Source organism: Onychostoma macrolepis, chromosome 03, assembly GCF_012432095.1.
Source record: "Onychostoma macrolepis isolate SWU-2019 chromosome 03, ASM1243209v1, whole genome shotgun sequence".
In the NCBI taxonomy this organism is placed as follows: domain Eukaryota; kingdom Metazoa; phylum Chordata; class Actinopteri; order Cypriniformes; family Cyprinidae; genus Onychostoma; species Onychostoma macrolepis.
This window is the reverse complement of record NC_081157.1, coordinates 7,238,173-7,264,978: the sequence shown is the minus strand read 5'-3', so window position 1 is coordinate 7,264,978 and position 26,806 is coordinate 7,238,173. Positions and strand designations below refer to the sequence as shown.

General features: G+C 37.7%; 1 protein-coding gene across 1 annotated transcript; it reads right to left on the bottom strand.

Annotated features, from left to right (window-relative positions):
• LOC131535911 (beta-taxilin-like) lies at positions 1-26,602 on the bottom strand. Its single transcript, XM_058768438.1, has 7 exons — positions 25,812-26,602; positions 22,190-22,240; positions 17,238-17,431; positions 16,066-16,220; positions 13,725-14,158; positions 13,410-13,615; positions 1-1,248 (listed from the first exon to the last, which is right to left on the bottom strand). Exons 1-7 carry the CDS (start codon positions 25,948-25,950, stop codon positions 1,051-1,053), a joined length of 1,377 nt encoding a protein of 458 aa, XP_058624421.1. The 5' UTR covers positions 25,951-26,602; the 3' UTR covers positions 1-1,050.
• Positions 26,603-26,806: the final 204 nt, after the last annotated feature.

Sequence of the window (26,806 nt, the reverse complement as noted above, 5' to 3'; positions counted from 1 at the left end):
TATTTGAATGTTTAATCTTATCTTTATTACAGTAATTGTGAGTTTGGAACAGTTCACTATCAAGCATCAATCTTGATACAATATAATTGAAGCTGGCACAAGTATTGCAGAATTAATAATAGTAATATTAATATACAATACTAATAATCTATTCTAGGTAAGTTGGAGCTGGAACTGGATGATAGAGAGCTAATACTGTTAAACTGGTAAATTATTTAAGGTTAAACTCTTAAAATAATGAATTTACCACTGCAAAATTTACACACACACACACACACACACACACAAAAGCACACACAAATATTTAGGACAGCCTACAGCCTTGACAGGGCTATTATGGAGAATATTATTCAGTTGTATTTCTTAATCTCATTAGATGATAGACAATACACAGCCTTCATGCTCCTAGTTTTGCATTCAAATTATTTTACATTTTTTTTATAAACCATCATTTGAGGCGTCTTCAACACTAATTGGTTCATAACACCAAATAGCCTAATTAGCATAGCATGTGAGCTACATAATACAGTACTTCAAATGTACAGTACTTTCACCGCATTTCCTTGCATCTCCAAATAATTCTTGGTTTATTACAAAATGGCTTTAACTTTCTGATTAACACTAAATGTAGTAAATTCGTTTAGACAAGGGTTATGTTTATATTGCATTACAGTTCAAAATAATTCCACAATTTCTTCTGCATTTTCATTTTCTTTTGTGTTCTAGAGAAGGTATCAACAAATAATTCTATTAACATGAATTATGGATGGAAGCATCCCTGATGTATTGTACACCGAAGCATTAGAAATGTTTTTTTTAGAGACATTAATCATGTGACCAGACCACAAGATCTGTATGTAGCATAATAAAAATGCAAAGCGATTTTGAAAGAGATAGCCATAAACTGATCTAAATAATATTCCTGACATCAACTTAAAGAACATGTATATGCAGAACTGTAATTGAACATGTTCAAGAGCAGTTGTAAAGATTACGAAGCATTCTGAAAATGACAAGAGAAGCTGTATGCATTGATTTGTGTAAGCAGCATCATTCCTGGGTGTCACACAGTGCTGGCGGATCTGGATTGATTTTCTTCAGCTTCTCCATGATAGACTCATACTGCTGGTTCCTCTCCTCCTCAGAGAGCGAAGACGGATTGATCTCCAGGAATTTATATGCATCTTTAGACTGAATGCTGAAGACGCCTTGAACTCTCTGACAGCACAAACCAAATATCTTCCAGTACTGAAAGATAAAACACATGCCACCATTAATCACATGTACTAAAATTTTATTAAATATATGGACATAATTGAACACTTCAATAATGAGCTGCCAGTGATGGGCAGTAGCGTCGCTACAAGTAGTGACGCTACTAGTTTAACTACATTTCTCAGTAGCGTGGCGTAGCGTCACTGCTTTCTGAATCAAATAGCTTTTCGGTAGTTAAGCTCTTTTTTTGATCAAGTAGCGCGGTAGCATCAACAAAAGCTAACGTTACATTTTCCAAAGAAAGCATTCTGAAACTCAAACTCAAATCAGAAATAAAACTGCTACAGATCACTGATCCTGGATCAGCAAGTGACGCCACAGACACTAAATCTCGTAACGCCATTGGCTCCTCAAACTGTCAGTCAAACCTCATTATTCCTCCTGCCTCTCTCATCAATGAAGTGCGGCGCGCAGTTTAGAGCATCTCAGCTTGTTTGCTGTCTGAAGGTAAATAAAGAACTGTTGATTGAATAAGTACAGTTTCTTTACTCAAAAAACACTATTTATGAAGGCTTGAACCTTTTGTTTTTGAGGAGCGGAGAAGAGTTTCTCTAGCATTTGTTGTCGAGTCACAGCCAAATAGCTTGTGCGAAGCGCTGAATCTTTCATAATATGATACTTTGGCCAAATAACAGAAAAAAACTGAACGCCCACATAATGACAGAAAACTGGGGAAAACGGGACACGAGTCAGAAAAAACAAACCAAAAAAAATAAATAAATAAATACCTTCGCTTGTCAAAAGCTTCGTATTTGAACTTGATTTTGGTGAAATGTTTATATTAATATCTAATGACACATGCAACGATGCAAATAAACATAGCCTATCTGTAGGCCTAAACATCTATATGGTAACACTATACAATACGATTTCATTAAAATACATTTGTTACAGTATTTATTAATTTTTGTTAATGTTAGTTAATGAAAATACAGTCGTTCATTGGTAGTTCATGTTAGTTCACAGTGCATTAACAAATGTTAACAAACAACTTTTGATTTTAATAATGCGTTAGTAAATGTTGAAATTAATATTAAGATAAATGCTGCAGAAGTATTGTTCATTCTTAGTTCATGTTAACACTAGTTAACTAATGTTATTACCGTATTTACCGTATTGTGAAGTGTTACCATTTATATAAATGTATCTGTATACAATAAAGCCACAATACCAACAACCAATAGGAGGTTTCCGGCCGACAGCAAAAATTTATTTTGCCTATGTCACAATTTGAGGTCAATCCGGCCCTGTATTTGATACTGATTATGTTGCCAAATTGGTTTGGAACAGCTGTTGAATAAACAATTAAACTGAACATGCCTGTCTATCTGCTTGACTGACAGTTTTATTGATCACTGAGAGAGCATTGACTTGGTATTATGTTGGTCCAATAGAATATTTTTTTTTTTTTTTTTAAATAGCTTGGATGTAGTAAACTACTTTTGCCATGTTGCCGTAGCTTAGCTTGCTACATTTCCCAGGGCTGTAGCTTTAGTGTAGTTAAGCTTCATTTAAAGAAGAGTAACTGTTAGCTTAGCTCACTACATTTTCCAAGTAGCTTGCCCAACACTGTGAGCTGCACTGATAAATAATTTAAAAATAACAACAAAAAAATATAGCTGCAAGCAGCGATCACCGGGGTTCAAGCATTTCAAGGCCTAAGGTGGCATGCTTTTAGGGTCTAGGCCAACCTGGATGTATAGCTGACAGTGAAACACATTGAAAATGGACAATAGGCAAACAGAAACACACACACACACACACACACACACACACACACACAAATAGAAATTAAATGGTTAAACTATCATATTAATTATCATTAAGCTTGCTTACACACACACACTCATACACGGACATACATGCACACATATTTTGTTGCAGATATAGATATTTGAAATAAATGACAGGTGACAATATTTTTTGCAAGTCTTCTCTTTTTAAGAGTTTATATCGTCATTTTTAGGTTTCTCTGTGATCATAATATGGCAAAATTGTAAAAACTGATATATCTGTATTAACAAAATAGTAAACTTGAATTAAATGTCATTTTAAATGTTATAACAGTGATTTTATAATATCTCTATAAGAAAACCTATGAACTGTAGCATCAGAACGAGTCAGACAAAACTAAGATTCGATCAGGACATCGAAACATGAGGAGCCGAAATTCCAGGAGAACATGACAACGCCGTAAAGATGCCTATCTCCGACCTCTGGAGCAAGCCTAACCAACAAGCCTCTTCCAGAACAGTTTGCAACATTAAGACAAAAGAACACTTATTGATAAGTGTTCAACGCAGGAAGGAGATCGTCAAATTTGGGGTAAATAATCAAGATTAATGGTCAAAGAGATGGCCATCACATGTGTTCCACAAGAGAAATCACAAGCTTCTTTAGATTGACTTTTCCCCCACACATACAAGACAAAGACTGAGACTGAAATTCCTCTGTCCAAAGAACATGTCTTTTGGTCTCCACAGAACTATACAGAGACTTTCTTTTTCATATGCATATAAAATCATCCTAAAAGGACACTTCTAGGCATAACACTATATTATGCATGTAACCACACATTAGACTATCATGTTTTAAGCACATATTATGTATGTCTTTCTAATAACTATTGAATGACTTTAAGGTTTATTCGTGTTTGGTATGTATGAGTTTGACGATTCTAGCTTGAAACGTTTCTTCCAACTGATTCTTTGTCAAATGTATCATATTCTGGTTATAGAAATCACATCCAAAAGTATACTTTGCAAGAGTGTGTAAAATTCAGACCATGTGACTGATAACATGCTGATTTATGATGGAAGGAACAACCCTAGCTAAGATAATAGCCTATCTAATTGGTCAAGACACCAGATGGGATGTGTCCAGAAGCCGAGTTTAAAACCTCAGGACACCACCAAATCTCCCCTTCTTCCCTTCTTCTCGCCACCGCGTTTTGACGCTGTTTTAGCGCTCTTTGAGCGTGCTCTGGCCTACAGGCCAGTTGCTACTTAACACCACGATGAGAGAAAAACCACCTAGTCTCGTTACTCATTTTATTCTTTTACTTTAGTTTCTTTTCTTTCCGTTGAGTCTCGTGTTCAAAACCCCTTTCCTGCAACGACGACGACAGAAAGGAGTCCCTGTAACCAAAGGCAACGCAAGTAAAACAACTCCAGATCCTAACTGAACTGGTGCATTTAATATAAATTTTAGCCTCATTGAGAAACTCAATGCGAGGGTTAATTAAGTGATTGATGGTTGTTCAGGTCTATGCAATAGCACATATTGCTATAAACTTGGGATTTCACATTCTCATTCTCTAAACTCATCCTTTCTCTCTTTCTGCAACGTGTGAATGTGTGAATGCATGTGATCATGTTAGATTAGTTTATGTCTTAGGTTTATATAAATAAAGTCTTATTTATATTCAAAAGAGAAGTATCTTGTGTTTTGTGCTTACAAGTTAATGTCTTAATCTGCCGATCTTGTTACTGTGCTTATTAATAGTGTTTTCACTATATTTTGGATTTTAATATCCAGTGCAGAGTTGATGTTATACGGCTCGTTCAGTGAATCGCTGCCGACTCAGTGATCAGCCGCAAAACAGTGATTCTGTTCAAATTACCTAAAATCATAAATGATTCCCTTTGAGCTAAATTAAAATTATATTTATGTATCAAACCCTACAGAACACTACTGTTTTAGAGTTTAATAAGCCCATTAGTGGTCTTCTGCTGCCATCTAGTGGTTATAAATATCAATTTCTCATACAACACTGTGTTTATAACCTTTTTAACTATTATAGTGTTATTTTTTGCCCAATCTCTCTTAAATTTTGCATGCTTGTTTAGAATTAAATTATGCATCATTTTACACAGTTTGTGGGCTTTGTTTTAGTATTAATAGGCCTTTGGGTACACTACTGAAATAACATATTATAAAATGACCGGTTTATAGTTGTCCAAATGCAAATGTTCAACATTGTTTTGATAATTATTGACCTAGAGTCTAGAGAACAGTACTGCACTGATTTGATTGATTTTGAGTTAAAAACTGAAGGCTAGTTTAAATAATCTCAAATACTTAAAGAACAGTTTGATTGACAGCAGTGATCCTAGAGGCAAAGTTGATCAGAATGAGAAGATTCTATCATGTCTATAGTTATATTAAACTGTAAAATGACTGTAAAAAGCATAATTTACAATTCAGATACAAGTTTTCACAAAAACAAAAAGTTTTGTAAAATGATAAACTTTACATTTCAGCCTTTAAACAATTTTTTAAGAAAATGGATGAGTCAAAAGTATTAATAATATTGATTTTAACAATTATCAATAAATTATTATATACTGTAAATTAACATGAATTAGGGTTGTGCAAAATTGGCAAAAAAATGATATCTTGATATTTTCTGGGATTTTATCGATAACGATAATTAGACGATATTTTGCTGAGTGTGTTATTGTGCTAATATCTAAAAGATTACCGTGGACAGCTGACTCTTGAATTTTTCTTTTATATTCTTCATATTCTGTGTGGTCAGTTCACAGCAGCAGTAGAAATTAATCTTTTCCAACAAATTTTATGGGCATTTTTACCTTTAAGCAATTTTTTCTAAAAGTGTGCATCATCTTTTGAGTCAAATTCTTGCATTTGGGTTGTTACCAAGCAAATGAAATCAGTATCAAGTATATGAAGAGGCATTTAGATGTATTTGCACACTGTTTAATGCAACTCAGAAGGATACAGAATGCTAAATGCAGTTACAAATGCATAAATAATGTTTTGATATTTGAAACATAAAACTTTGAAAACTGATGTTTGAAATTATTTTAAAAAAATGAAGATACTTTAAATGTGAAATTAAAATGGCCAATAGGTGGCAGTAATGCCTGGCTCACACTACAGGATTTTTTGCCCGATTTAGCCCCGATTTCCCCCTCCCGAGAATCGGAGGGAAAATCTTGTCGAGCACCTCGTTTGATATTTAGGATTTAAATCGGGGTGATGACGGCTATATGATTACGTCAGCACTTACAACAGCCAATGCGAGACCGCAAAACAGCTTCTGTACGGCTCCATTGAATAGTGGAGACGGAGGAAACTGCTTCTTGAAGTTTTGTAGTAACACGATTGTCTGTATAATGTGTCGAACACGTATCACAACCGATAAGGAGAAAGAGAAGCGCTGGGGTGAAATCGCCTCAGTTTTGAACATACCGGGTGAGTGAAAGCTGCTAGCACGCTAGCTATTATGTAAACATTGCTGACGAACTGCTGCGTGAGATCACGTGAGGCGCTCCCTCTGGCATGATAATCTTAATAATATCTTGTAGTGTGTGATGCGCCACGAATTTCAAATTTTGTAGTGTGTGCATGTTTAAGATTTGAGGGAAGATAATCTGCAAAGATTCTCCTTATGTGTGTGCTGCAACCAGATTTCATAATCGGTTCGGATATTAAAACTCCTGTAGTGTGAGCCCGGCTTTGTGTTAATAAGGGAGTCATTGCAAATGAACCGAATCATTTAAACCGTTGATTCATTCAGGAACGAATCACCTTCATGCTGCTCAGAGACACAAATCAGCTCTGTAGCTGTGTTTGGAATGATTTTTGTTGGAGAAATAGAGCAAAAGCAGGAAATATGGTGTCTAAAATGCAAGTCTCTTAATATTAACTTCTTGTTTATTGAACTGTTGCATAAAATCAATATCACATTTGTAATCATGCTTAGTTTTGAAGAAAAAACAGCACTCTTCGTGTGATATTAACTATATGAAATGGTATAAAAATAGGCTATACATTTTCTGTGCCCATATCTTAAATTATGTGATCAATCTAAATGTATTTTAATAGACTGAATCATGCAGTGAAACTCGTACGCACACTAGTTTAACCGGTTAACTGATTCATTCTCTGCCAGCACGTGTCGCCTTTGGCTGAAATATAACGGTTTTCCCGGTAAAGACAGAACATGAAATGAAATCATTGCCTTTTGAAGTTTAATCGTCATATTCAGCCATATCGCAATTCTGGTCTTTCCGTCTCCAAATTTAAGACCTCTTGAAATCATAATTAAGACTTTCTTGTACAATTTGATACAACTTGATACAACTAAATTTAAGACTTTTTAAGACCCCGCGGAAACCCTGGTTAAACACATCCAAAATGGAGAATAGGCTCACACACACACACACACACACACACACACTGACATTAAATGATTTAACTAGTATATTAATACTCTATAAGCATATTTACACACACACACACATACAAGCACACACATTTTGTTACAGAGATATATATTTGAAATAAATTATAAGTGACAATACTTATTGCAAGCCTTCTCTTTTTAAAAGTTTATGTCATTTTCAGGTTTTACTGTAATCATAATCTGGTGTTATTGTAAAAACTGATATGTCGCTATGAACAAAATGCTAAACTTTGACTAAATGTGATTTCAAATGTTATAACAGTGATTTTATAATATCTAAGCATGAATCCATCAAACCTATGAACAGTACAGTTTAAGTTATTTCAGTGGTTCTCAAACCTCCCCATGAAGTGCCCCCAGCACTGCACATTTTGTATGTCTCCCTATATTTGATAAACCCACTTCAGGTCTTGTAGTCTCCACTAATGAGCTGATGAGTTGAATCATGTGTGAAAGATTAGTGAGACATACAAAATGTGCAGGGCTGGGGGTACTCTAGGACCGGTTTGAGAACCACTGAATTAGTTTAATAAGCCCATTAGTGGTCTTCCACTGCCATCTAGTGGTTATAAATTGCAATTTCTCATACAACACTGTGTTTTAACCTTTATAACTATTATAGTGTTATTTTTTGCCCAATCTCTCTTAAAATTTTGCATGCTTGTTTAGAATTAAATTAGGCATAATTTTACACAGTTTTGAGAATTTGAGGGCTTTCTTTTAGGATTCATAGGCCTTTGGGTACACTATGTAAAGAAGATATTATAAAATGACCGGTTTATAGTTGTCCAAATGCATATGTTTTTGATATTTTTGACAATTTTGATAATTATTGACCTAGAGAGTCTACAGAATAGTACTGCACTGATTTTATTGATTTTGATTTTAAAAACCATGTATTGCAATTTGAGGTCATTTACTATAGAAATACTGTATTTTAGAGGCCTTTTTCACTGCTATAGCTCCACCTATAGTCCAATCTACATGAAACTTTGCATGGCTGTTATGAGTCATACGACACATGTTTTCACCAACTTTCGTAAAGTTTCAAGTTTTTGTTTAGGTTTTATAAGCTTATGATTGTATGTGACAACGCCCCCTTTTTAAATGAGCCACTTAAAGCTAACCAAAATTCTACATTTTTTCGATAATTATTGATCTAGAGAGTCCAGAGATTATTACTGCAGTGGTTTGATCGAGAAAAACCAGAGACTAGTTCACAAAAGTAGGTTTTTTAATATATTTGTGAATAATTAATGAACGACTTGATTGACAGCAATGGTTCTTGAGGCAAATTTGTTCATTATGAGGAGATCTATCAAATTATATACATATTGTGTGGATTTGTGAAATACCATGTGATTAGAGCCAAAAAATCTTGTTAGCGCCAACTAGCGGCCGATTTCTTTCAAAATTCTTACAGACCTTTAGGGCCATGAGTCGAACATGCCCACCGAGTTTCGTTCCGATTAACCTCCGTTAACCTTGTTTAATAGGTGTTTAAAATTCATTGGCCAATGGCGGCCATGTTTTTTGAGATACATAAATAACCTCATATACACTCATGCCCCTTTGGACCAAGACGCTGCATACCAATTTTCAAGTCGATCGGACCAACAGTTGCTTAGTTATCACTGTTTTTATGTTTTTCAGTCTTATAGCACCCCCAAGTGGTAGAGCTGTGAAATTTTTATTTTTATTTGACCGAGTTTGATGAAGATATCTCATTCCGTTCCAGAGTTATGCTTCAAATAACATTTGGCTAACGTTAGCATAGACGTTAATTGATGTACTGTTTCACGTGGAAATCTAAATTTCAACTTTTTATATAATTATTGATATTCAGTGTCCAGGGAATATTTCTGAAGTGGTTTGATTCTGATCAGGTTAAAAACCTAGGACTAATTCGCAAAAGTAGGTCTCGGATATAACTCAATTTTGCGAGAAAAAAAAACGCTTTAGTCTTTGAAAAACGCTTCTCTGCTTTTTAGAGAAAATCTGGCTCAGTGCAGTTCAAGACCCAAGGATCGCAACAATGTTAAAATTTTGACTCTACGGCAAACAGTGTACGAGCTACGGCCAAAAATGTGTAAAAATTTTGGATTTTGTGCTGTAGCGCCACCGTTAGGCCGATTGGGGCGAGGCTTTGTATCCGAGTAGCGAGCAGTACTACTACGATCTGACCAAGTTTCAGCTCTCTACGCCTTACGGTTTGGGCTGCTCGATCAGTTTTACCGGAGAAAAATAATAATAAAAAAAATCCTTACAATTACAAGAGGGTTTCAGGACTTCGTGCTTGAACCCCCTAAAAATCCTAACAAATACAATAGGGTTTCAGCACTACGTGCTTGAACCCCTAAAAATCCTAACAGATACAATAGGGTTTCAGCACTATGTGCTTGAACTCCTAAAAAACACTGCAATGACACAAGAAAAAAAAAAATCTAAAAACAAAAAATACATTTTTTCATGATGATTTTAAAAGGTTAGTTCAATGTAAACTACAGCTTTCAAAGCGAAGAATGGTTGTAAAGATATCATTAAAGTCATCCATGTGTCTCCAAAGATTTAACCTCAATTTTGTGAAGCAATGTAAATGCCTTTTTCAGATGGAAAATAATCCCTCCTGTTGGTATTTGTTTATTCAGTTGGCGCACAGTTTTTTTTTTAAATCCAAGATGGCGGTGCGGTCAGACGCAGCGGCTTCTCCGGGTCCCAAAGACGGTGCTTTTATGTCTTTTAATGTCATCTGTTCGTCTCCTAACAATGTCAATTTACCGCTAATTCATTGGGAGATCACTCCGGGATACTATGTACATATATCTATGATCGCCAAAGCCTTTTGGATATCGACAACACACAAACTCTCGCTGGCAGCTACTGAGAAGCTACGAGGCCTTTGTTTACTGCTGGAGCCGGACCTCGAGACCGCGGCCTCGCCTACTGACGCTACCCGCACAAGGCGGCGTCGCAAGCAGTGTGAGAGAGGACGTAAGCGCGCCAAGCGCAGAGGTATACGAGCTAGGCTAAGGGCTAAGCCCACAAGACCGGCTCTTCCAACACTCATGCTCTCAAACGTAGTGACAAAACACTGTTCGTCGCTGGTGGAGTTTATGGTTGTGAAGTGTCGACCGTTCTATCTGCCGCGGGAGTTCACGGCCATTATTATTGTCGCGGTTTACATTCCCCCATGTGCAAACGCTAAGGACACGCTTTGTGAACTGTACAGTGCCATCAGCGAACAACAAACAAATAACCCCAACGGCTTTTTCATCATAGGCGACATCAACCACGCAAACTTAAAGACAGTTTTGCCAAAGTTCTACCAACATGTGAACTTTGCAACAAGGGGAAATAACACACTGGACTTTGTTTACACAACAGTTAAGAGCGCATACAAAGCCGAACCCCGCCCCCACCTCGGGTACTCGGACCACATCTCTGTTATGCTAATCCCAGCATACAGACCACTTCTCAAACTTGCCAAACCGGTTCACAAACAGATCAAGGTATGGCCAGACAATGCCACCTCAGCACTGCAGGACTGCTTCCAGGACACAGACTGGAACATGTTTAAAGAGGCGGCCACCTACAACAACCACACAGACCTGCAGGAGTACACTGAAACTGTGACAAAGTGCACTGATGATGTGACAGTCACCAAGATCTTCACCACACGCGCCAACCAGAAGCCATGGATGACAGCAGAGGTTCGTGGGCTGCTAAAGACCAGAGATGAAGCATTCAGATCAGGAGATAAAGCAGCCCTCAAAACAGCAAGAGCCAATCTGTCCCACAGCATCAAAAGTGCAAAACGGTCATATGCTCAAAAAAATCAACAATCACTTCACAGACAGCAGTGACACACGGAGCCTGTGGCAAGCCATTCAGACAATCACAGGAATTAAAGTTCTCCGTCTCTACGACGGATTTCTGTTAATTGCAGAGAGTCTACAACGGATTTCCGTCATCTGCAGGGTTCCCGCCTGTTTTTAATGTCTTAAATGCACTTTTCATAATTTTAAGGCCGTAAATAGGCTTACATTTCTCAAATAGTGTAATAAATTTCTTAATTTTAGCTTGAATAGGTCTTAAATTAGGGAAAGACGAGGTGTATTCAACCTGCTGAGGGGGATGTGATCAAAGCCTGGATTGGAGCGAAAGCACGTTCCTCTCTCCGCTCCAAGCACTGTATTCACTCTGCTGTGGATCCACTCCGGGTTTTGTGTTCCCGCTCACGGAAAAACTGCTACGTGTTCACTCCATTAGTTATTAGGGATAAATGAGGGAAAAAGAAACATGTAGCGCATTGTTGTTGTTCTGCCGGCACACCAAAAATCATCCCCGCCACGGCTGCAGCATCTCACTGACAACAGTAACGCCGCTCGCATCATTCACAGTCGGGTTATTATCAGAGAACAGAGCAGAATTCGGCACGGGATTGCGGCTATTACCATAATAATAATTCTACTCATTCCCGCAGGTTCAGACGGAATGTATCACATTTGCTTTTGAGTCTCGAGAACTCACTCGCGCGCGCTCATCTGTGCACAGATTGCGATAAGGAGAGTGACAGCTTTTAATAATTTTTAGCTAATGAAGTGAAACGTATTCTGAATTGGTGGAACTATAACGTGACTGAACTTATCCATTTGTCTCCTACTGCTCTGTGTGCAGGTAATTATTTCTTTATCATATAATGTTTATGGATTTACTCTGCTTATTCAGTTGTGCATTTTCTGTATTAAGTAAGTGTTTTGTGCTAACTGTGTTTTGTAAAGCACTTAATTCATGGTTTTACTAAGAAATTTCATAGTTTTATTAACTTCTTGTACATACAGAGTTCCCATAAAATGGATGATGTAAGCTGTGTAATTTATGTACCTCATATTATCCATTACTTTATATTTAGTTTTTCTATTCATGTTATTCCAGCTTGATTTAAAATGTCTTATACAATCACAAAGCAATAAGTTTAATAAGAAAAAGACAGAAGGAAAAGACAACATTGAATTGTTTAGAAAAAAAATGTCTGTTTTGTCATGGAGAAATTTACTTATTTCAGATTCCTGTATTATTTTTGTCTGTTTTGTTTAGAACATCATACTGTTTACTGTTCTATTAAGTGCAGCAGAGCTATGGAGAACTGCTGTGGGTGGAACTATAACGTAACTGAACTTATCCATTTGTCTCCTACTGCTCTGTGTGCAGGCATCAAATAAATTCTAACATCATCCATGTCCAGAGTGTGAGTGCTGATGAAGGGTGGGACAAACCGGGTCAGATAAAAAAAAAAGAACGTCACACATGTACTGAGCACTACTGCCACAACATGACTTGATCTGACTTGATTTGAATCTGACCCAATACATGACAAATTCCTACAGTTTGTTTTGTATGTAATTTACTGAAGTGTAGACTTTCACAGTCTTGAGGTTATATAAATATGCTCATTTGTACATGCAAATTAATGGCAAAGACGAGAAATAAACATGTAAATAAAATAAAATCATAAAAGTGGATAATGTTACAACACTACCATACTGTTTGTCTCCTCGGTCATTTCTGACCTGAACCAGATGCCACTCCTTGTTAAAAAAACTCTGTTTTTTTATTTGTCTAGAATAACAAACATGCTATGCACAACTGTGCATTTATTTATTTCTATCTTTTTTCTCTTGTCACAAGGCATCCTCGTCTGATTCTAGTTAAGATGGTAATAACTTTCAATGATCAGACACTAGTATCTTGCTTCAGATTACAAAACTCTTTGCTTTGGATTCTAGAAAATATAGCATCAGCTGTACACTATTAATCAGAGTATATTATGGATAAACGAAAAACAACAGTGAGAACTCAGAGAGTTCATGAAAGGCATAATCAAATTACATCAGGAACATTTGCTCAACGTCTAACTTACCTTTCCTGCATCGTCAATGGAGCTCAGAAACTCATCCTTCATGTCCTCCATGTCAACGAGTTCCTCCCCAACAAAGGTTTTATTTTTCAGTGTTTTCAGAATAGCATCCACCTTCTCCCAAAACTTTTTCAGATCAACCAGAATTTGTTGGATTTGAGAAAGACACTTCTGGACTTCCTTCAGATGCTCAGGATCGGGGATCTCACCTGGAATGATTCATGAGAGATCGTTGTGAAGAACATGTCAAGAGCATAACATGCATGCAGATGAATTTACTGTATGTTTGTAACAATAAAATCATAGAGAGACTCTCACCCATTTGGATTTGACAATTGGCCAGCTGCAGCTGAAGCTCAAGCTGCCTGGTTTTGATGTTCCACTCTTCATTTTTCAGACTGCTCTTCTCAGAGTCGAGTTGTTTCAGTTTTATATCCAGAGCGATGGCACTAGGCTCCTTCATAGCATCTGGATAGCCTCTAAAACAGTCAAGGAACTTCATAGTCCAGTGGGCATGTTCTTCCTGGAATCTTCTGATGAAGTCGTTCAGCTCGTCAGTTGTTTTTTTAATTTGTTCCTCATTCATCTCAATTGTGTCGACTACTCTTTTCAGATCCACTCCGAGCTTGGCCAGAGCATCCTCCAGACCCTTCATCTCGTCAGATTTTTCCGCTTTTTTTTCTTTGGTCTCGTCTTGTTCTTGATACACGTCACTGGTGGATTTTTTCACACTTTCGTTGTGTCGATCATACCTGAATAATACAGTGCATTTCAAATAAATAATTGAATACAGCGATGTGGTCCGGATTTCATTTGCACAAGACAAGACACTGAACAATTTTCTTTAAGAGGACATATTATTATGCACAAATGTAATTCAATACAACAGTTCAATAGGCACTTTCACACTGGAGGAACCTTTTCATAGTTCCTAGAACTATTGGCGTTAGTTCCCAGTTTTTGGCGTGTTCGCACAACACAGGAACTAGGAACGGTTTCTGTTGTAGGAACGCTGTTTGGGGAACTACTTCAGAGTAGGGTCTAAAACAGGTCTACAGGAAGTGTTGTGCATCTCTGATCAATACAGCAGCGTTTGGTTTCTAAATGAATCAAAAAGAAGAGTGCTTACTAATGTAGAGAAGACCTTCCTTTCTTCTCTTTTTTCATGCTCAAACAGTAACTTTACACATATCATTTCTATATGATCTATACCTATATACATTGACACTTTTTATAAAAAATATATTATTGTTATGACCCAAAACATCTTATGATCCATGACTAGGGTTGGGTACCGTTCACATTTGAACCGGTATCGGTACCTGAAATTCGGTACCGGTACCCAACGGTACCTTTTTTCGGTACTTTACTCTCTGTGTAATAACAAAAACATTTATTTCAGTGAAAAAATAAGTCCAAAACTCTCAATTTCAACATTTTTAACAATAGGGCCCTAGAATTTTTTTTCTTCCAGACATTTTTGTGTTTTATTTTTTCTGATAATCAAATGAAGGCATTAAACATTTATTTATTTTTAATCAAATGAAAATGAAACCCTTTTATTTTTTGGCAAACAAACAGGTTTACTGTTAAAATTAATACATGGTAGAAAAATTGTGTGAATATTCCTTTAAAAAAAAGTTATAATAATAATTGTATTTTTTTTCACAATTAAGTTATTAATGTGGTTGTAATAATTATTTTTTTCATTTAATTGTTTTATTTATTTTTTTCAGTAAGTGGAATATATAAAGATGTACATTATACTGTACAAAAGTAATACAAGAGCAATATATTTCTGTTACATGTTAAACCGCACTTTTATTTTGACAGGTTGCCGTGAAGTGTGTGTGTACAATATGATATGCTGGTTTTCTCAAATGTAACGGTAAAATTCTCATGAAGTGACTCTAACAGCCTGTAATTTCATGTGTTCATGTTGTGAGATGCAGAGAAAAATCACCGCGAGTTCACGTGTGCTTCAGTATTTGTGTAGTAAACGAAACCGCGTCTCCGCCATTCATACATACCGAGGATAACGGAACATGCAGGATTCATATTTAAACCGTCTTTTTGCGATTTAATATTCACATACACTAGTTCATATCGCGAATCGAATTAAGTGACAGACATTCTTTTATTCATCCAAAACTTGACGAATTCCGTGGCATTCCGCGCTACAGAGTAAATTCTGTTTTTATGAATGGACTCCGCCGATCCTGTCCGCGTCTTCTCGGAAACCATGACCATAGCACACTTCAGAACATCTCGGTTTACCATGTGTTGTGTTTTAAAGAGTTCTAGTGGTGACATCATGTCTCTCTCTCTCTCTCTCTCTCTCTCATGCGCCCAAATGCGTTCTCAGGTACCGAAATTTGGTACCGAATGATTTAGTGTGAATCGATACTCGGTAGTACCGACGCAATTCGGTCGGTACCCTTAAAAGTACCGAGTTCGGTACCCAACCCTATCCATGACCCTGAATAGCAAATTATTTGAATACTTAAAAATAATCACCATCTGAACAAACAAGACAACAACAAAAAAAAGATGACTTTGGACATCAAATTTACCTGCAATTATAAAATCACTCATGTGTTTCCCCTTTGAATTAAGTTGGCACATATTTGTTACTGTAAGATATTACTAATATTTTCACCTCTTCACTATGACATCCACTTGTGCTACGATGTCACTGATCCACTCTTTGGCTTTCATCAGGTACCTCACCGCCAAAACGGGTTTGTTCTTCTCCACAGCTTTTTTCAGTATTGGAAACAGGGAGGTAACCAGGTTGGAACACGTGCCGACACACTACGAGAAAACATCGATCACCAAGTTAATCATGTGATAGACTAGTAAGTCATGACGATTCACAGTGACTACACAACCGTACACAGTTAAAAACATCAGCGAATCATAACAGTATAGTAACTTCTAAAGTTATGTGACGCTGTCATGACTAATTGTGGTCATTTCTTATTTTCTAGTTTTCTCTTCGTGTTCTAGTTCATTGTGACCAGTTTGAGTCCAAATATTGTCCGGTGTACCTGTGATGGCCTGAAGCAAGCTCTATCTGTGAATCCAGTCTTTGCTGATTCTGATGAATCTTTGGATGACTCCTCTCAGTCCAGAGCATGGGCGTCACTAGGAGGGCTTTCTACTCAGCTCCCCCTAAAAATTTTGTGATTAACTCCATAAACTATACACGAATTCGCGATCACCTCAGTCCCCTTTAAATTTCATATTAAAAATGGCAGCAGACTTCGATCGGCTCCTGCCCGTCTTTCAGTGCGTTCTTCAATCCGCAGACCGCGGCGGCGCAGAGCAAGAAACAGAGGTCAAGGTGTGTGTTTATCGATAGATTGTAATAATATCTGCATCTGTGCACTTCTTTGTCATAAATACAGTTTGATGTCATTTTGATACATGATGATACAAAATGTCTTGGGGGTAAAGCTTTTGCTGCGTTCACCACTCATCACACCACAGCTGTTTCCTCCAGCGAAAATGTAATGTTAGCCCTTACACATATGAAGGCATGCTTTATAAAATGATCATGTTACCATTTCCATTTGAAAAAGTAACTTTCAGTATAAAACATATTACAGTGCATGTGGCATTAACTAGGCCTTCCATTCAGTCATGCTCAGAAATGATTAAAGACAGTGACAGAGAGCACCTTTTGAAAGTTAATCACAGCATTCACACAATCCACTGTCCAGCCTCATAGCTGAAGTGTTAAAGCGGGAAAGACTCTTTTAGACATTAAACATTTAAATCAGAGGGCTAATAGCTGACATTGATGTTATGATGAATTAGGCCTCATACCATCATCAGAAGGGCTTCAGAGGATCCGAACAGCAGTTGTGTTTCAATAGCTTGATCTCTGATCACACGCTCCAGCTGTGGGAATCCTCCCAGACTCAGGAAAGCCAGGTGATAAAGGAGAGACGTTCGCTCCGCAGATGGAAGAAGCTCCTGAATGAAGTCCGTTCTCAATATAGAGTTGTCATCGACAATCTCTGAAATATTTCAAACATTTGTGATGGTTAACAGCCTTTGGCATTCAGTAACTAATGGATGAAATAGGATACTGTACAAATAAAACGCTATTTTGGTTTGAACTTGTTTTAATTAAATCTATACACTCTAAAAAATGTTGAGTTGTTTTCAATCCATGGCTGGGTAACAGTAACCCAGCATTGGTTACATTTATAATCCGATGTGTGTTTGTCCAATATTTACCCAGCCATGCGTTTACCCAACCACTGTCTTAACATTTTAAAGGGAACTCACCCTATTTCCAAGGCCCTGGTTACGCCTGTTATTAAGATGCATTTTGGTCAATCGGATCACAGGTGGACGAAGGAGACACATACGTGTTAACACCTGCTGTCTCTTTTGTCCACTTTCAACCACTTTTGTCCTGATTTCTTGAAGGAGAGGATTTATGGGGGAGCAAATGAATGGGCGCATGCAATTTACATATAAACGTGACCGGAGACGGCAGCGGTTTTCATTTCTGCAATGTGTGTTAGAAACCCGGAATGGTGAGAGAACGTGGCGCTTGGTACGTTTATCCTTTCCAAAACAAACTTTTATCTCTTAGCTGAAAATGTTGAAATCCTGTCTGGCTTGCGTGCTTTCCATAATGTTTACACGTTATATCTGTAGGTGGTCTTTTGTGGCTGTTTGAACACATTCGACCACATGAGCATCTACATCATGAACACAATACCGTCTAATGCGTTTTCGACTACCTCTGGAAGTGATTTAAAGTGGAGAGCTCAAAACGTTTTACACCCCGTGTTTAGCATCGTCCACTTGTGATCTGATTGACCAGGTGTAAACAGGGCTTGAAAAACCAGAAAATACTTCCTCTGTCGCCACTGGATTGACCTATTCGTTTTTAATTAACTCTTCTTTTCATACAGCTGCTTTGAAATGCATTATGATTTGTGAGATAAAGTTTAAAACATGCCAAACAATGTTAAATTCATGTTTATATTGGGAATACAAACCTTTAAGAAACATATTAGATGCTGTCATTAAAACCCATGTTGTTGCAAAGGACACGTATCACATACTCAGGTTTATTATAGCGCAGTCTTCTGTAAAAATACTGAAAGAATCCTATAGTGTGGGGAGTCACTACATTTTAGAATTAGAAGATGACTCAGTAACACTTTATAAAAACTTTCATTAATAAATCATCAACAAAAATTATGTTCATTAGTTCACGGATCATTAGTTAATATTGTGATGCGTGCCGAAGTCCGCCCGGGGCCATGAACACATCTTGGTCATCGTGGATTATGCCACTCGCTACCCAGAAGCCATCCCTCTCCGGAAAGCAACATCAAAGGCGATCGCTCAGGAACTCTTCCTGCTGTTTAGTCGAGTCGGCATCCCCGCGGAGATATTGACCGACCAAGGCACCCCGTTTATGTCCCGGACCATGGCTGATCTCTGTCGGCTCCTGCAGGTGAAACAGCTCCGCACCTCAGTCTACCACCCGCAGACCGATGGACTCGAGAGATTCAATCAGACCTTGAAGCAGATGCTCCGTCGGGTAGCCACGGAGAACAGGCGAGACTGGGACCGAATGCTACCATACGTCCTCTTTGGGATTCGAGAGGTGCCCCAAGCATCAACCGGCTTCACCCCATTCGAGCTCCTGTTCGGACGTCAACCCCGCGGACTGCTCGACGTCGCCAAGGAAGCCTGGTAGCAACAGCCGGCAGCCCATCGGTCCACGATTGAGCACATCCGTGAGATGAGGGAACGGATCGACAGGGTCATGCCAGTGGTTCGGGAACATCTCACCAAGGTGCAGCAAGCCCAACAGCAGCACTACGACCGGGCAGCCCAGCCACGGGAGTTCCAGCCTGGAGACCTCGTCCTGGTCCTGGTCCCGACCGCAGCCTGCAAGTTTTTAGCAAAATGGCAGGGGCCATTCACGGTAACGGAGAAGGTGGGGCCCGTCACCTATCGCATACACCAGCCTGGGAAACGGAAGGAAGAACAGCTGTATCACATAAACCTCCTGAAGCGGTGGGCCGGGACGAGGACCCAACTGGCCGCCCTAGCCACCTGCACTCCCGTGGTTGTAGACGTCAACCCCCACCTATCGGCTGCCCAGATGACGGAGCTGCAACACCTGGTTGGTCAATTCTCCGACATGTTCTCTCCACTCCCCGGGCGGACCCACGTCCTTCAGCATGACATCCACACCCCACCTGGCACCATTGTCCGGCAGCGGCCCTACCGAGTGCCAGAGGCTCGGCGACACGCCATTGAAGAGGAAGTGCAGGAGATGCTGAAGTTAGGGGTAATCGAGCCCTCGCGCAGCCCCTGGTCCAGCCCCATCGTTATGGTCCCGAAACCGGACAGCACCCTCCGCTTTTGTAACGACTTCCGCCACCTAAACGAGGTCTCCGACTTCGATGGATATCCCATGCCGCGGGTGGATTTTAATCATTATACAATGATTAAAAGATTTTGTTAATGTACAACACTTTAGCTGGTGTTAAGGTGTTATACGGGTATAAGGTCAGGAACAGGTTTGGTGCTATGGGCAGGTTTAAGGTTAGTTAACAGGTCAACAGTCTACAGGGGTCAATTTGATTACTATAAGGGAACACGATTCAATCTGTTTATATTGCATTGTTTTGATAAATGAAGTATTTTCTTGAGTTTTTTCCCCACCTCTTGATGTATAATTCAAGGAATATTCTGTGTAATGATACACAATAGTATAGTAATCTAAGTGTTGAGGTAATAAAAACATGTTTTGCACCCAAATTACAATATGTTGTCTTTAGCAAGTGTTTAGCTAAACTTATAACCACTCTTTATACAAGCATTGTTACAGTACCGAAAAGTCCCAGATAAAAGTCCAGTGGCAATAAAGATATAAAAAATTTGTAAATGTTTATGAACATTTACAAATGATGAATAGTTTCCACTTTAGATTGGGTACTGCAAACATATAATACTTAACAAATAATTAATAAATTATTTTAGATGTGTAAATAGTAGAAGTCTACACAAAAAAGAAAGACCAGGAACCCCCCTATCTGAAGGCTGTCCCCCCTAAAAATATCATTACAAACAACTATGTGTATTGTAAATAATATAATGGACATATACATATAATTGGCTCACAATGGTTTGGTTTCACACTGCTTGCTTTCCCCTTTTACCTCACCGACACTGATATTAGGCTAATATTGACCTAACGTTATTGATGTGTTGGGTTTTGCTCAATATGATGTTAAGTGGCAGATCAAATTAACAGCTGTAGCTTTCAAATAGCACATATTCATATGCTAACATAACTACCAAAAAATAGACTACCATCAGTGTTTCTAAATGAGCAGCATGCACTGCAGCATTGTCTTCTTATATATGTTTATCAGCCCAACGCAACACAGCTGTAAGGTCTGTGCTAAGGTTTCCGCACCAAAAGACCACATTTTATGTAAACAAAGAATCTATATTTTCAGGTTTCATGTCATTTGATGTGATTGGTAAAATAATCTCATCTCCTTAACAGTAGAGCAGATCTTCCTTCCTGGGGCCTTTCATGTAAATACTGATTTGTGACCTGATCAGGTTCAGGGTCCCTTTTAATGTTAATAATGTCTTAATGTGAGGAAAGGGTATTTAAAGGAAGTTTTCAAAAGATTCAGAGGGGTTCTGTATAGGCACATGAACCCCATAGTGCTGTGTGTTCTTCATAAAACACCATATTTCCCTATTTTCAATGGGAATCTGTAGTCAGATCTCCCACACCGTTGCTGTGTCTCATCTCTTGCCAGGTATGCAATATTTCTTATTTCTGTATTCTGTAATTGAATGTATAAAACAGCTGTTTGTTTTGAAATGCCAGAAGTTAACAGATGTTCTGCCCAAGCCATCAAACTGACATCATCAGAGAAGGATCTCCATGAAAAAGTGCATTTTCCGGGTTTGATTAAAGATTATGGGGGCACTTATATAAAAAAATAAATAATAATGACCCACACGGATAAATTATTTATAATAAACACTGCAATATTCTGCGATTAGGTTAGTAACAGACTAAAATCTTGTTTGTTTAGGTAGCACACTGGGGAACGCCAACTGAGATTTTAGAGAAATAAATTTTTGTATATATAATCTAAATAAGGGGAGCCTCAACCCAACCCCTTAAAATCTAACCAAAGTTAATCAATATTAACAAGATGCGCCACTGTCATTACAATTAATGGTTGAGAGAATGCAACGCTCAATATGGCCGCACTAGCAAAGCTGGTCCCACTTTCCAGTAAAAACCACCAATCATCAGTTGATGTCAGTTTTAAATGTTATTTATAAATATGTTTTTAAATGGGATTTTAGCTGGTGATTGTAGAAACTGCAGTCTTCCCCAGTCACGTCTTGCCAGTATGACGTAAATAACTGCCCAGAGACGTTGCAAACATGGCCACCGAGTGGCACAACACCCGTAAACAGACTTTGATGCAACCTCATTAAATGTAAGAAAGTACTAGAGTTTTGAGGTTCTCAATTATTAAAGGTAAAAAAAACAACATCATGTATTTATGGGATGTAGTGGAACAAAAGGAATTATATGTTTTATCTAAATTTTATGTAGTAAAATGTTTCCAAAGTAGAAACTACAGATGCTTGAAAATGTATTTTTGATTGAGTAAAAACACTTGAGTACTGTTCACCTCTGCACAGAACTGTTATTTCAGGCTAAATGAGTGAGTTTAAATTGGAAGGTGTCTTACCTGTGGTATTAGCCATGTTTTTTAATGAATGTTCACTGACGAAGCGTCCAACTGTAAGGTTTCAAAAAAAAGAAAAAGAAAAGATGTGATCAACAGAATATAAACCTAAAACAGTTTTGTAACCGAAGGTGTGAATTTACAATCACCTCCTTTTGTATTATATTTTCATTAATCAGATATGGTTTCTTAGTACACTGAAAAAAATCTGTTAGATTAACATTAAAAAAAATATGTACATTGGTAACCGCACACAACCAAAGCAAAGGCACTACTGTGAAAAGGGGAGCTGTAGTTAAAAACAATTCTATGTTAACAACAAAAATATAAATTCCATAAATCAGTGCTCTTTGGATACAGGATTTTTTTAATTAATCAAAAATTAAGAATGCCAAGGCACTCGAAGATATAATGAAAAATAAAAAGCCTTCATGTCAGTCGACACCCTAATGAAGGCTTGATAGCCACAACGCATCGGTGTACTTGTGAATTGTTTTTAATGTAAAGCCATGTGAGAATAAAGGCTTTTTATTTTTCATTATGTTTTCGAGTGCCTTGGCGTTATGAGTTTTTTGACATTAAATTACATGAGTGAACAAAAAAAATGATGTAAAAACTGTGTTGAAATAACTTGTTTAAATTAAGTAAATTGGACAACCTAACACTGACGTTCTCAGTTTGTGTAAATCCACGTGGGGTTCAGAGTATACTTTTTCATCCGCATTAATTTCACACTTGTCTAGTACAAATATGTCACTTTGTTTCATAATTATTTATTTAACTCAAAAAATGGAAGTGAAATGTGACAACATGCCCCGTAGGTGAGGTACATTGTAACATGACCATATATCACAGTTAAAAAAATATACAAGACAAACTAAAATATGATGTCAATAAAATAAAATTATTAACCTTTCAAATAAAAGTTTTTTTTGTTGTTTTTTTTTTTAAGAATGAAAAATAATCTAATTTTGTAGTTTGACAACGAACACATTGCAACCATGCTTGAGACGGCCCTGATCGCAACACACAGCTATACAGTATAGTCTAGTTTAAAACAATGTGAGCAAATATACGAAGAAACAGATTCAGAAAAACACAGACATACACTCCCCTCCCTCCTCACACAGCTCTCACAGAACACCAGACACACACACGAGCCAAAATGCTTTACATTTCTTGAAATAATAATTTCTGAACATTAAACATCAATTGTCAGTCTTTATTCACCTGTTTCTCTTGGCTTCTCTTTAAAACTCATATAAGTAAATAGTGTAAATTATATCGCTAATGTCATAGAATAACATAGTTTAATAATAGCGGGGCACATTGTAACGCAGTGTTAAAACGTTCCCCATCTGCACAACTGGAATTTAAAACTGGTTAGTGTCTTCTGCTAGTTAGCAAAGCATCTAAACTGATAAATAACAGATTGGAGATTAAAATAATAGCAGATTTGTCTCATTTTAAATTAACACTAAAATATGAGTTGAAAAATTTACTTCAGCCAGAAATTTACTTTAATTATGACAAAATAAATATTCAGCGATATCTTCAAAAGATTTCTGAATTTTGGTGCACTCTTTTTCTCTATATAATGTTGATATGGTAACTAGTAAATGCCGTAAATTTGGTTATGCTAGCATGTGTGGAAATATTTAAACCACACACATTAAAACTAACCCCGTTAAGTTTGTGCCCCGCGCTCCCCTACATCAGTCTTAGTACATAGCAAATCTACTCAGGTAAGGTTTTTAATAATTTATACATTTTATATGCAATTTGATCACTAATTACAAGGTTTCTTTTGCCTAATGACTTGTTTCTTAGCCTTAACAAACGTTGAAGGGAGGGTTTTGTTTGATAGTAGTAATGCACAATTGGTTTTCTGATGGTTACACTTTTAATAATAACAAAGTATATCAATTTGTATTGTATTGCTACAACGGCCCGGTCCTGCAGGTTTGGAAAGCTCACATTACCCCTCTCTTCATCAGGTTACACTGGCTACCAATAGCCGCTCGCATCAAAGCATCTGCTAAATGATTAAATGTAAATGTAAATGTAAATTTGGACAATGACTGACAATAGTGTACTAATAGTCACTACTCACCTATCGTGTTTTCAGTGTCCTTTTCCAGCTGTCCTCCAGCAAACTGCACCAGCCTAATATACAGTAGTGGCACTATAGGGCAGGGCCTGCTGGGGCTATAGCCCCGCCTTAAATTTGCATAGCACCAGAAGTCCTCCCAAGAATTTTCTAATAATTCTCCTGTTTTTTTACTTCCCTCAGTGTGACTTTCATTAAATCTAAAAAGTCATTTTAAATCCTAAAAAATAAAGTTTTAATGAATATGACATGTTTTATAATATTATAAATGCAAACTTACATTTCCTACAGACACATTACAGCAAAAGATAAAAATAAGTGGCTTAAAACCTACATGCCTGTGAGACTTCTGCACAGTACTGTATATGTGACCCCCACAAAAGCAGTCACAAGTAGCACAGGTATATTTGTAGCAATAGCCAAAATATACACTGTATGGATCAAAAATATCAATTTTTCCATCCAAAATCATTAGGATATTAAGTAAAGATCATGTTCCATGAAGATATTTTGTAAATTTCCTACCGTAATTTATCAAAACTTCATTTTTGATTGGTAATATGTATTGCTAAGGACTTCATTTGAACAATTTTAAAGGCGATTTTCTCAGTATTTTCATTTCTTTCTTTTTTTTTTTGTACCCTCAGATTCCAGATTTTCAAATATTGTCCGATCCTAACAAACCATACTTCAATGGAAATCTTATTTATTCAGCTTTCAGATGATGTATAAATCTCAATTTTAGAAAATTGACCCTTATGACTGGTTTTGTGATCCAGAGTGATATATTATATAATTATATATATATATATATATATATATATATATATATATATATAATTGCACCATAGGAGCCACTGTTGGCTCGGTAACTCTCAATGATACCTAAGTTTTCCATTCTTCTCAACTCCTCCTCCACTTTTGGCTCAAGAGGAATCGGAATACGACGAGGGGTAGTGATACTGTATGGCCTTGCATTCTCTTTTAGCTCTATCTTTACTTTGAGAAGTCCTAGCTCTCCATAAACACTCACTTCCTCTACGTGCTGTGTCTACAAAGAAGTAAAGTAGCTCATAAAGTCATCACTGTTGTGCTGTTGGGAAATATCAACATCTGTTGATGCTTTATTTTTCGTTAATTTAGCCACTGTATTGAATAAATCTTCTTTAAACGTAAAGGAGAAACCATATCTAAAATGTTAGAAAAGAGAGAGTCCATAGTTTCTGTTACGTCATCAAGTTTTTCTGAGCTATTGGATATGCTGAGGAATTGAGATAAATCAGGATTAAAAAGCGTCATGGTCAGCACCTCTCTCTGACTCATTTCTGCGATGTCAGCTACACGTGGTGGTTTGTTTTCATCCTGTCATCTACGGCTGCACGTGGGGAGCAATCAGCGCTAACTCACAGCGCTGTGCGCTCTAGCCCCGCACCTGTTACTCGTTTCCCCCCTTCTATTTATTCCCATCTATGCCTTCTCTCTGTGTCAGTATGTCTTCTTGGGTTATGTTCTTACCTTTGCGTATGTAGAGATCTCCTCTCTTCTTTTGTACTGTTTTCAGGATCCTCAGGCGAGGATTTAGTGATCCACTGGATAACGGGTCCGGATTGGGAACGTGAGACTGCACCCTTTTCGCTCCGTTCCTCCCAGCCATCCGCCCTGTTGGTGTGGGATTTAGGAAGCCCAGTTTCTGCTCCCGAAATTTGTGTTTTTGTATGTGACCATCCGAAGTTTTCAAATAAACTTCATTCCTCTGTTTTGCCAGCAATTAAGTCTTCCTGTCTTTTAGACACAGCGTTGTGTGACATTCTAACTGAACTGGTGCATTTAATATAAATTTTAGCCTCATTGAGAAACTCAATGTGAGGGTTAAACAAGTGATTGATGGTTTGTTCAGGTCTTGTCACGGTTCTTGGATTCACTGACTCGCCCTTGCTATGTGTGTGCGTGTTGTATGAACGGGCGCGGCTCGTTATCGCTGATCAGCGCCAGCTGTGTTGAATGAGAATGTCCTATATATTGTTTGTCACCTCGTCTTGTCTTTGTCAGATGGTTGTGGAGGTTCAGGTTCGGCTCACGGTTTCTCTCCCTCGCTCCAGTCCCTGTGTTCCTGTGCTGAGATTCGCCTGCCGGTTCCGAGGTTCGTCTACGGTTCGTCCATTTTGCATTCCGCCCACGGAGTCCTGCGTTGCCGAGCCTGCTATTTCTACTGTTGCCTCGTCTCTCATCTGCACTACCTCTTCTATTTGTGTTTAATAAACACCTGTTCTCACTTGCTATTGAATCCGTGACTTTTTCCTTCGAGTCATGACAGGTCTATGCAATAGCACATATTGCTATAAACTTGGGATTTCACATTCTCATTCTCTTAAACTCATCCTTTCTCTCTTTCTGCAACGTTTGAATGTGTGTTCATGTGTTAAACTAATCTATGTCTTAGGTTTATATAAATAAAGTCTTATTTATATTCAAAAGAGAAGTATCTTGTGTTAATGTATCTCAAGTTAATG